Below are 12,652 nucleotides of genomic sequence, written 5' to 3'. Positions count from 1 at the left end.
CTAAGAATATTATTTTAAGATTAAGGCCATACACATTATCAAAACTATAACAGATTAAAAACGAATTTAAGCATGGCTGATACAAATGAAGGTTTTCAAATAAAATATTTTTTATTAAACAATGACAGACAACAAAAATGTGTGCTTGTGTGTGTGAACAAGAAAAACAAAAACCAGGGGCAGGTGATCCATGAAACAGACAGGACTGGTGATGGCCATAACAATCCTAAAGGTCCAGCATTGTTCTCACAAGCCGCTTCACTCAAGACAATAATAACATAATGAAAAGTTAGTATATCCCCAAAAATTTAATTAAATAAAAGTTGCTATAAAGGTGGTAGCGATTCATTACCGAACTCTTAGCTGACGAAGTCGCGCTAGCTAACTAACGTTAGCTAGCAGGCAGTGCTTGAAAATTGGTTGAAACAACCAACATAAAATATAAATAATTACGCTGTGCATGTACAAATGAAGACCAGTATAAGCATCGCAAAGGGCCTCTGATACAATATAGACAGTTGATAATTCAAAAGAGGTCGATATTTCGGCAACTTAACTCTGGAACAACTCGACGCGCAGCAATGTAAGTGAATGGTGTCCAACGCCCAAATGACAGTGTTTGGAACTATTCCGATCTTCATATCCCGGAAGTAGGCGGTTAAAAGCGCCGCCATTATTTACAACGGAGGTCTATGGGAGTGTCGCAACTCTCTCTCTCTATGGCTCTGGGCTAGGCTATTCAATTAATCTTAGACAGTGCACACAGGAGGAGAATGACAGTCAACTATGAATATTATGCAAGCATTTTGGGCATAAACATGTAAATAGTAAAACGATTGACCATGATAAATAACACAATTGTGATTAAAATATTTAAATAAATGGTCGTACTGATGTAATTCATCAGGTCTCACACACTTCACACCCAGTGGTGAAATAATGGCGTATGTTTAACAGCCGATGCTTTCTCAGATCGGCTTGGGTTGGATTAAAACTTCATATTCCGATGAGTTTGGAAATTCTGTACACAGTAAAAATAACAATAACCCTTTTCATGTATATGAAAATGTCAAAATGTTCTTGCGGACACTCATTTTAGATGGCGTTTAGTCAAAGAATGAAAAGTAAATTCTATATTAGTACTCAATTCAAACGTGTAGAAATTAAAGCGTAAATATCAACGTTATAAAATTAAAGGGCCCCTATTATGGATTTTTGAAAATGACCTTTCATGTAGAGTGTAACATAGCTCTAATGAAAACATCCTGCAAAGTTTTAAATCTGAAAGTGCACCATATAGCCTATAAAGTTATTGTCTTTCAAAAGTAAGAGTCGACTCTTGAGTCAATGAAATGAATTGTTTTTCAAACGAGTCATAAGCCGTTTCATTGTGGCGTCTAGACGAAACATTAGCATATCGCCCGTCCACTTATTGCGCGCGCAGACACCAGGGAAAACTTGAACCTCAAACCGGCAGCTGATTCTGTGGACACTGGAGAGCATCAGTCGAGAAGACGGCGCTGTGCTCTATAATGTGAAGGCAAAGCCAGTTTTTTTTTTCTGCCCAGGGAGGAGCATGTGAAGAATCAGAGGTTCATTCATAAATTCATCTTTACCACAATATCACAGCAGTATAATCCTAAACATTTGCTTTGTTGTTGTTTGTATGGTAGTATGGTAAATAAACAACATTGCACATTGTAGACTATACATAAGTAATATTGCACATGTTGGTCAACAGTGCTTTTGTTCTGTAGACATGGATGAGGGGCTGACGTTGAAGTCTGGCCCTCTTCAGCAGTCTGATGAAATGTAGCCTCTGCTAAGATCTTTTCACCGTTACTACAGTGTTTTTAGCCCAGATAAGGTTCTCTGAAATGTGAAGGCCACCCACATGGTCCGCTCCACCTCAGAGCCACCCCGTCATCCACTGATCTGTTCAAGCCGTAGGCAAACTGAAGAGGGTCCACTGTGTCTGGAACCACAGAGTTTATGTGTTGTAGGACTAGCTTCTTCAGCTAGTTCATCACCTGTGATCCAAGATACCTACTGGACAACCTCAAGTCAAGTCAAGTCACATTTATATAGCGCTTTTGTTTCAAAGCAGCTTTACAGAGATAACAGCAAAATAATGCAAAAAAAAAGTTTGTTTCCAAATGAAAATAGTGTCACAGTCCAGCTTTAGTAAGTTCAGTGATGATTCATTTTTGTTTTAAAAAAGTTATTAATTGAGTTCATTTATTTATATATATAGCAGATCGATATTATTGTTGAAAATTAAGTTAAATGTTAAATTTAATGTCCCCAACTAAGCAAGCTTCAACCGCTTCTACGCCAGATTCGACCAACATAACAGAGACACCCCCTTAAAGACCCAGCAAAAGAAAAACAGAAAATCACTCACTGCTCTGGATTGAATTAACTTTAGCTTTAATAATAACACATTTCTTACTTGAATGCTGCTGTTAATGCTCTAGTGAAGAGATAAAGATGGACAAATGCTAGAATCTGCAATTCTGATTCTGATGCTTATGATTTATGAGAATAAAAAAAAAAAGAGTGGGTGGATTTTTAACATTATTGGGTGGTTGTGTACACACACTGGCAACACACATTCATGTTCAAACACCATGAAAAAGTGAATTTTGCATAATAGGTCCTCTTTAAAATTTTAAGAACAATCAACTTAGCTATACAAGTCATTTAAACTTAAATTACTTTAAACTGACTTTAAGAAATTAGTTGAATCTTGTACAACTTGAAAATTGAAAAGAAAGTTTGTTTTGATGAAATAATGTGTTGAATTTATTGATTATTCAGTGAGGTAGTGTTGACTTGCAGTGTCCAAACAAGAGACAGCAAGCTTTAAAGTTGAGAGATGGAACACAAACTACATATAAAGCACACATTAGCTACTTCATTATAAAATGCATTTTTATTTGCAATAATTATATTAACAGCAATATTAAGAAACTCCTGTTGTAAGAACAGCTAATGAGCTGAAGGACATCATGCTCCATTGTCAAGTAACATTACGATAATAAAGTAATTTCCCTTCACCAAGTGCGTTCAAAGCGGCTAAATTATGACACACTTCAAAGGCTCTGCCCTTTGGAATGAGTGGGTCATTGATACTCATTTCCGATTGGAATTTGCCCTGACATAAAATGTTAAACTGTAAATGCTACTACAATACTATAAATACACTGTTTTTGGATCCTCCATTTTTCAGTGCAGTTATACGACACTGATGCAGCAAATATTATTTTTAGTACCAACACAAGGATTAAGTAAATGTATCAAGGGAGTGAACACAATAAAAATGAAGTTAAGACAAAATGCAACAGAATTATTCGATAATTTTAATCAAGTAAATTGAAAAGCAATAAAAATCACGCTGAATGAATGCCATTTGTTTGAAGTCTGAATCAGAAAGAGTTCATTGCAACATGATCAAATCACTTTTTTATGAATGCATTTAATTTCGCTTAGACTTACGCAATATAATCATTGTCTCAAACATAAATACAGTCAACATTTGAAGTGGACCAAAAAAGTGAATCAAAGTTGTCCTAAGACAAGAACAGGTAGTGTTCAAAATTCATGTATAACTTTGATGAAAGGTTTTGATCCACTTCACATTTGACTACTGTGTATTAAGTCCATTGTTGTAAGTGTATTGTTTTAGTTATTTTAATATAGCATCTTTCCTCTTTTTTTCAGAGAGACATCAAAGTAGCACAATTAAAATAATGCATTTTTTCATACCTGCAGTTTGAACAAAAAACCCTGTTATCCGCCAAATGAAGATGCAGCCTATTGTCTAGGTTTGTTAAACTCGATGCAGCCTGCGACTGGGTATTTTTTCATAGCATTATTAGCAGAATGATTCTGAATTCAAACCAACAAGCACCATTGTGTCTCTAGAGACTGTCTAAAAGGTGTTACTTAAGTTACAATAAAGTTACTTAAGATAAAAGCATCTGCTGAATTATTATTATATTTGAAACATTATGGGACATTAATCAACAGGCTTCAGTCATCATGTTGATTGCAGACAACAATCAGAGACATACTAATTTTATCTGCATAATTTGAGCACAACTGTGGTGGCCTGAAGCTGTCATTAGCTGTTTACATCCAAAGTTGCAAATTGTGCGCAAAATTGGAATATCGCATAAAACATTTGTGAATAAAGCACCATTTCCATCTAGTCAAGAGAACGAAGTCATTACTTCCTGGGAAATTAGTGCAAAAATATCTGTAATAAAAATGTAAGTTGCTGCAATAAACGCAAATGTAGGGCATGTCTTCTTATGTAAAGAAAATGTAAAATGTCTCTGTCTCAATTAAGCGCATACGTTTTTAAGGCAAATTATACTTGGCATTTCCATCCAGTGTTTTTTTTTTTATGCGATATCCCAAAATGCTCATATAGAAATATAGCTATTGCTCAAAGACATGCTTTTTCCCTTCCATATTCATTTTCATTAAATCAGTGATGCTCTGAGAAAATCTTTCAAATAAACAAGCAACATTCCCTCTTCCCGGCTATTTTAGCAAGGATCAGTATTTCTACTATAACCAGACAGATTAATTTACCATATTTTTTAATGGTATATATCTTATTGTGAATGATTCATCCATGTATATCAGACTTCAATCATTTCTTCAACTTAAATCTCACTCCTCCACAATCAACAGCAATTCTGTCGTCATTTATTCACCCTCAAGTTGTTCCAAACCTCTTTCTTCTGCTGAACACAAAAGAAGATATTTTGGGGTAATATGGGTAACCAAACAGTTGATGGGTCCCATTGATGACTTCCATGGTATGAAAAAAAAAAAAAAATACTATGGAAGTCAATCAACTGTTTGGTTACTGACATTCTTCAAAATATCTTCTTTTGTGTTCAACTATCCCTATAAGTGCAAGATCCATTTTATTTTTCGATAACCTGTTTCACGTCACTTTAGAGATGAACATAATGGATGAATGGATCTGTTGCTGCTTCCATTTCATCACGATTAAAGAATAAATTTTAGCTGAATTCCCATAAAATCACTGCAGGTTTGAACACGCTTAGGAGAACTTTGCATATTTGATTTTGTTTTCCATTAAGCTTTTATTATTGTGCTTGTAAGCTAAAAGAATGAACACAAGGCTTGTTTGGATCCTTCATAATTGATGATATTTTATCATTATGACTTAGCACCTCTAAATAGTCTTCATATTTTAACCACAACAACTTATATAATTCTCAATAAAAATCAGCAAATGATCATTATTAAATTCACACAGCAAAATGGAAAAGCATATCTTATATACACTGCTACATCCTGAGAGGACATCCAGAGATAGAGCCATATTTAATGTTTCTGCACACTGGATTAGGCTTCAGACAGTAACATCATCCTGTTGAAATAACAAATAAAGTGTAAATATGCATGTTTAAGGTGGAAAATACATTTGATGTGATGTGAACACAATTTGTGAGTTTCTAAACATTTGTAGATTTCAAAACATAAACTGTACCAACGGATGTGCGCGGGAAAGTTTTAACTAAAGTCTAGGTTTTATTATTATTGATTTCATTTATGGCATTTAACACTCGTATTTTACACCTGTTGAAGTTTCTCCATCCAATGGATTTATTATCTCATTTGCCCCTGATGGAGTCTATGCTAATATGAGTCTAAGCTAATTATAAAAAACTGACAAATAAACAGAATGCAGGCATTATTATTGACAACATCAGTGTCAGACGTGTTACAAAAGGTTTTCTCAGTGAAAAATGATTTGATTCATCCAAGTTGACTTTTCAAACCCCAAACAAGTAATTTTGTCCCCATGTATTGTCAGGAACTAATACACAATTGAACAAAACTACACTGTATCTTCAGTATGTTACACATACCAGGAGACACATTTTAAGGCAACTCAGATGAGGCACTCATTTTACATTTGTGATGAGTAACTACTAAACAAGTTTCACTGTATGGCCCCAGATTATGTAAAACTTTAAAATAAATGTGAATGAATGTCACAATGAAAGAGGGTTGTCTAACTCTTGATTGTTAATTTAATCAAAACACAACAGAATTCAAACAAATGCAACACTGCAAAAAAAAAGGAAAAAATATCACTTTTGTTCACTCTAACGTGGGAAAAATGCTTTGAGACCCACACGGCAAACAATGCAGAACATTAACAATCAAATAATAAATGGACAAAACAGAAGAGCTAGCGTAACGTTACGTACGTATTAATAACTGTTGGCAGAGATCTAACGGATTATGCAGCTCAATATCAGTGCATATATGAACTTCAGACCATGTGAAACTGAATTTGTCTACTTAAACATTTACAAGAGTAATACATGTTTAATATTAAGCAAGTAGTGCTTTTTAAATTGTCCCATCTCACCTTGTGTTCTAACAGTGAACCGATATAAATTCAGTTGTTAAATGTCAGTCACACACACTTACCATATGTCCTTATACAGATTCCTGCAAATAATTTTCATATAGCTCTTTAGTAATTCCCATTACTGTAAATTGATTCTTTTTAGATTCTCCAAAAACAAACAAACAAACAAACACTTGGTAGAGTGCAGCAATCGGGTTCTGGAAGTAAAAACTCCATTCTTTTCTCCATAAGAAAAAAATATTTGTAACAATAACTGACAAACCTTTAAAGACAGACCTACTGTGAGTTACGAGGATGTTAATTGACGGTATATGCTTTTGTTGAAGACATTCGTGCACGTTATTTCATTTTTTTAAATTTTATATAATTGTGATTAACAGCTGAATTTGAGCTGAATTAACAGCTGAAAAACCAATTTACCCATGATGCTGTGCAGATAATCTCACCAGAGTCACTGTGAGCAAATCGCACCAAAAAAGCTGGCAGGGAACGGACCCTCCCATGTAGCACCGACAACGACTAATATTTTATATATATATATATATATATATATATATATATATATATATATATATATATATATATTAAATTAACATTAAATTAGTATTTTTATTTAAAAATAAATTAGAAATTGTTTCTATTTCTCCAGATTTTCAGTTGATTATGTAATTCACAATGCTTCATGGGATTGTCCTTTGTTCATGGCTTTAAAAAAAAAGAAGCTTAATGCATTCTATGATTTTCATATTCGTAATTTTTAAACAAATGTCTTATTTATTTTGGGGTGAAATGACTTGGTGTTCTTGACGGGTTTTTGAGATTTAGCCAACTTTATGTTGGCAGTTTATGTTAACAGCTATCAAGTATTTCACCCGAATGGCCATCAGTATTGACAGTTTTCTGGGATGATGGATGGATGTGATCAATGAATAAAATGTATGCATTTGGTTAAGTTTTCTAAAGTAGCAAAGCTTCACATACCAACAACTAGATACTGAAAATGTTCAAAATGCACTTTCATTTAGATGAAACATGAGACCCATACGTAAGAACCACAGGTGGTAAACAAAGAAACAAAACCCCTTAAACCAGCTTGGAAGAAGAAAGACTTGAAGGCACCAGTGAAAAGTTTACTCACAAATTTAAGATGAAATAAAATTCAAAACCTCACCTTGCTATCCAATAAAAGAAAAAAAAAATGAAATACGCTAAACAGATCTTTTTTTTCTTTTTTTTTTCTGTAAAACTACATATAAAAGATGGGAAAGTCTGCTGAAAATCAAGAGATAAATTACATTCAAAAATTGTTCTTCAAATGGTTATTCTGCAAAGCGGAATAGCATTCCATTTGTATATTAAAAAAAATAAATATCTTCATTTTTTTTCTTTCTTTGACACAAATCAGTTCCAATTGTGTCAGAATGACCGAATGAGGAAAAAACAAAGCTCATCAAATAGTGTCTTTAGAGCACTGGTGCTTTCAGCTCATCAAAAAGTTCATAGAGAGAGAGAACACCCAAGCTGAAGATTGCAGGCAACTACTTCCAGCACACCCGACCCTCCAATTACAGCAGATTGAAAGTTTGATGGGTTACCCAAACCAATTATTGTCACTTAGTTTCCAGAGGTAAAAATATCTTGCAAGGCAGAATTTGAAAGTTGCACAAAATGAGAGCGAGAGGAAAAAGGGAGAAGAGATTCACATACACCACAGTTACAACCCCCCAACAATGGCTTGTCTTCGTGTCACAGTCTATACCTTACTCCTGAAGAGTGGCTTGGCTCCAGGCCCACAGTACTCATTGTAGATGAGTTTGAAGAGGAAGAGGTGGAAAAGCGTGATGAGAGATGCCACACTGAACCAGAAGAGGAAGGGCAGGCCAGGGTACTGTTTGGCCATGTGGTCCTCGTGAGCCAAGATGGCCTTGACGTGCATCGTGTGCCTCAGGTCTTGCAGGTGAGTGAGATCGGTGGAGATGTACAGTAGAGGCGTGATGGGCTGGGTGACCATCACAGGAAACGTGTGACCTCGCAGCTCTGAGGTTAGCTCCACGGGCTCGTTCATGCAGCCGGCCTCGCAGGCGTACAGCTTCACCGGTTTCTCCTGAGGCTTGACGGACACATGCAGGAAGGGTTTGCCTTCGACGTCCTGCAATACGGCTAGGTTGATGAGGTCTTTATTGTAATGGATACCCCTCAAAGAGTAGCTGTTGTGAAGAACATCGGGGTCTGCCTGGAACTGAAGGTGGTTTTCGGTGAACTGCAGACCTCCAAAACTAAGGACCATGCCTTGCATCATACCATGAGTGCCTGCTGCAACAAGCACCTTGCATCCTCTTTTCTGGAAAGTCAAGTTCCAGAGATTCACAAGCTGCAGGATCTGAGCTACGTTGGTCAGACGCTCTGGCCACAGGTTCTCAGCATGCATGGTGGCGTGGCCGCTGAAGCAGTGGTCGGCGTAATTCAGACTGGACTCCAGTCGCTCATGCTCTTCTGCTGTGAGACTCTGATCTAGCAGGGGCGCTGTGGAGGTGGACAGAATGTAGTATAGGGTGTTGTTGACTGTACGACTGGATGGAGTATGGGCATCTGTGATCTTTCTGATTTCCACACCTGTAAAGAAGAAAAAGACCATGAAAGATTTCATTTTAGCTTCTTAAAGCAAGTAAACACATGAATAGGAAACCTAAATGGGTCGTCATTTACTTATTTGACTTTTTTTCCAAAGTCCACCAGTGTTTTTTATATTTAGGCATATATTTTGCACCATTTTTAGAATTAAACTGTTCAATTTTGCTGCTCTGCCTTTATGATTTCTATGCTCAGGTCTTCTTCACACGTGAAATGGGTAACAGCATTTGGACTCCAGGTTTGCTTTTGGGCCTTATATTATTTGCACTGTCCCAAGCAACTCGTATATATGTAACTGAATAAATGAACAAAGCATTAAATCAAGAAACTGTTCGCTCTTTTTTTGTTTTTTTAATGACAAAATAGTGAGCCAAATGAAAAAAAGAATGCATTTCTCTTTGCTTTTACACTGTCACTGTTCTTGTAAATTGACTTAAAGGCAACATTGAAACATTTACACACACATTTCAGATTAAATCCAAATCCTCACTGACTATCCCTTCATAAAAACTGAATAAAATAAATATTTTTTGAGCTGCAAAACAATGTACATATAACAAGATATGAAAGTCTGCTTTGTTATTAACAAATGGTCTTCAATTGGTTATTAACGAAACAGCATTTTCCCCAATTTATCTTTTATCATTTTTGCTGTCTCTCAAACACGCATGCCCTCTGTGGATTGTCACGTGGAACAAAACGATACCAAACCAGAAAGCGAGCTGACGGAAGACAGCAGCATAACGCGACTTCATCCAAACCTTTTTCTTTTTTGGCGAATTTTCTGTAAAAAGCAGTCCAAACACTATTATCGCCATTTCTTCTTGCCCATGATCCACCATGTTTGTTTACACTAAAGTCACGTTTGACTGCGAGAGAGAGTAACCAGACAGTTGATGGACCCCATTGAATTCCATAGTAGGAAAAACAAATATTATGGAAGTCAATGGGGTCCATTATCCTTCAAAATATCTGCCTTTGTGTTTAGCAGAAGAAAGAAATTCATACAGGTTTGAAACAACTTGAGGATGAGTAAATGATGACAGAATTTAAATTTTTAAGTTAACTATTCCTTTAAGTTAAACGGCTTCTCAGACAAGAAAAAAAAAATAGGGTGGGACTTAATTTGGCCCATCTGGAATTGATTAGATCGCTGTGGTTTGCCAATTTCTGTGATCTCGTGTGAGTGACAGGCTGCTGGAGGAGAGAGATTATTGTCCCCGCCTTCATCAGAGAAGGGACTGGGGGAGGGGAAGTTATTTTGATTAAACATTACGAGGGCACATGAATTAAAAAAATAATTATGTGTCATTATTATTATTAAATACTAATTAAAATAATTATGTGTCACTCATCTCATGTGAGTGACAGGTTGCTGGAGGAGAAAGATTATTGTCCCCCCCTTCATCAGAGAAGGGACTGGGGGAGGGGAAGTTATTTTGATTAAACATTACGAGGGCACATGAAATAAAAAAAATAATGATGTGCATGAATAAATCATTCATACTAAATGTTCCATAAAAATATTTTGATTTCATGGTAATTTTAAGCTCAACACATCACACATGCATCTTAGACCTCATCTCAGCTTTTCCTTCATATGTTCCACAAAATATAATCTAAACAGCAGCATTTACTGTCAAAGGCAGATCGAGAACAAGGTCGCTTGCCACAGTGGTTGGTAGATAAGGCCAATTTACACGACACTCAATGCTCGTATTTGGCTAGTGGCGGTTTCCAGTTTTCAAAATGAACTTGAGTTTTTATATATATATTTATATTATTTAGAAGGTTTTGAGTTAAAACAAAAATGTTCAGTTTTTTTCATAGCATGTTAAACACTGGAAAAAGATCAACTAAATATTGATTTGTCATGTGACATGACTTTGTAAGTATTGATTAATTCAGAATTCTACAAAGTACATTTTTGGAGCAAACCTGAAATGTATATACTGATATTATTTACAATTAATAATAACTATGTCAGCAGACTGTGCTCGGTCAACTTGCCAGATATGAAGAGATCCACCCATGCTTGCTGGTGATCCTGCATTAACTCTTCCACATTAGCTCGGAGGACGTCCGCCATCTCTCGTTTGACTCCCTCTCTGAGCTTGCTGAGAGTCTCGTCCAGTTTCCCACCCTCGGTGGGCTCTGAAGTGTGAATCACACTCACCAGGTTTTCTGAGTATTCAGATTTGGGAGGAACCTGGATCTTGGTGCTCAGTCTCTTTGTGGCCACCACCACTAACACAGTGTCCTTCTTTTCCGTGAGCACCCTACCTGAGGACAGCATGAATTCTTTGTCCTCCATCTTCTCAACGGTGCTCCTAAATGAAAGAGACTCCATGACCACGTCAATCGAAACTACATGGTCTGTAGGGTTTGATGCGTGAATCCTCTGAATATAAACATTGGGTCGGCTGCGATGCGCAACAAATTCCTCGCGTACGACTACACAGTCATGAGAAGACTGAGAATTAGCAGTCTGGAAGCACCGGGAGGACAGCACAGAGCCTTTTCTGTACCACAGCATCATTCCCTGAGCTTCAGAGCGCGTTCCTGGCACCTGCAATCGCACTATCGGGCTGTAGTTTGTTTGGTGAACCGGTGCAGACCCAGGCTGTGAAGATGAAGCTACCCAGAGCTTGTTAGAGTCCACATCCACCAGAAAATGTCCATTACCGACCACGACTGGAACTGATTCTTTGGTTTGGGGGGTAAGAACCACTCCCTCCCCTCTGTCAACAAGCGAAACCCACCTGTGAAGATCAGTCTGCAAACACACCCCCGCAGCTCCCCCAGGCTCCCTAGACATGTTTAGAAACTTCAGGAGCCCATCTGAGCTCAAGTACCAGTAGAAGATGAGGAAGAGCAGTAATCCAACCAAAACACGGCGGGCCCAGCTGCTCGAAAGCAAACCAGGCAGCCCCTTTAACCTCTGCTGAAGCCACATGATCTGCCTTTTGCTCCAAATGCTCTTTGACGGTTTAAACATAAACTACTGCTGTTGTCTTCAGTTGAGGGTGATATATGTGCTATATAGGGCATCAGTGACTTCCTGACAGCAGTAAAAGCTGGGAGTGGCTAACAGCTTTGACAGGCATAGTAGCTATCAAGCTTAACTTGAAGAGCAAAACGCGCGAAAAAAAAAACAAAACAAAAAACAATATTAGTAATTTCTTCGGCCACAGAGTGCTGGAAATCCCCAGTTCCTCGTTCAAAAAGCAAAGATGTTTTTCAAGAACTTGGTCTTGAACTTATGTTCCGCTAAAATAAATGCAAAACCAACTCCAGACATTTGTCAAACGAGCCACTTCTGTCTGCAGAGAGTTTGCAGTAATTCCAGTTGCTGTTATCAGGCTAGTCAGCTGACCAATCAACACATTTCTGCTCACCCATTTCGCGTTCACTCTTCAATATTTACTTTGTCACGTCGAAGCAATGTTTGCCTCACGCACTTATGTGTGTCTGCTAGAGTTTATGTCGTCGTTGTTTGTTGGCTGTATCATGTTGTAGAGTGTACATGTCATCTCTCAGCCAGCTGACATCTCTGTTTGCGGAAGGAAACCAGGCCGCCGTAAAACTACC

At 37.2% G+C, this 12,652-nt stretch overlaps 1 protein-coding gene across 1 annotated transcript; it reads right to left on the bottom strand.

Annotated features, from left to right (window-relative positions):
- Positions 1-3,339: 3,339 nt before the first annotated feature.
- kiaa2013 (KIAA2013 ortholog) lies at positions 3,340-12,652 on the bottom strand. Its single transcript, XM_082187673.1, has 3 exons — positions 11,072-12,652; positions 8,190-9,043; positions 3,340-5,416 (listed from the first exon to the last, which is right to left on the bottom strand). The coding sequence occupies exons 1-3, from the start codon at positions 12,057-12,059 to the stop codon at positions 5,399-5,401; spliced, it is 1,860 nt and encodes a 619-aa protein (XP_082043799.1). The 5' UTR covers positions 12,060-12,652; the 3' UTR covers positions 3,340-5,398.

The sequence above is a fragment of the Leuciscus leuciscus genome (assembly GCF_965113295.1).
Source record: "Leuciscus leuciscus genome assembly, chromosome: 13".
Taxonomy (NCBI): Eukaryota; Metazoa; Chordata; class Actinopteri; order Cypriniformes; family Leuciscidae; genus Leuciscus; species Leuciscus leuciscus.
Note: the sequence above shows the minus strand (reverse complement) of the source record. Positions and strands in the feature narration are given on the sequence as shown.

Bases quoted from the DNA above. Each gene is read 5' to 3' on its own strand.
- kiaa2013 (XM_082187673.1), bottom strand. From the start codon at position 12,059: ATGTTTAAACCGTCAAAGAGCATTTGGAGCAAAAGGCAGATCATGTGG. The intron at 9,044-11,071 runs GCAAGTTGACCG...TCTTCTTTACAG, and splicing joins GGTGGATCTCTTCATATCTG to GTGTGGAAATCAGAAAGATC.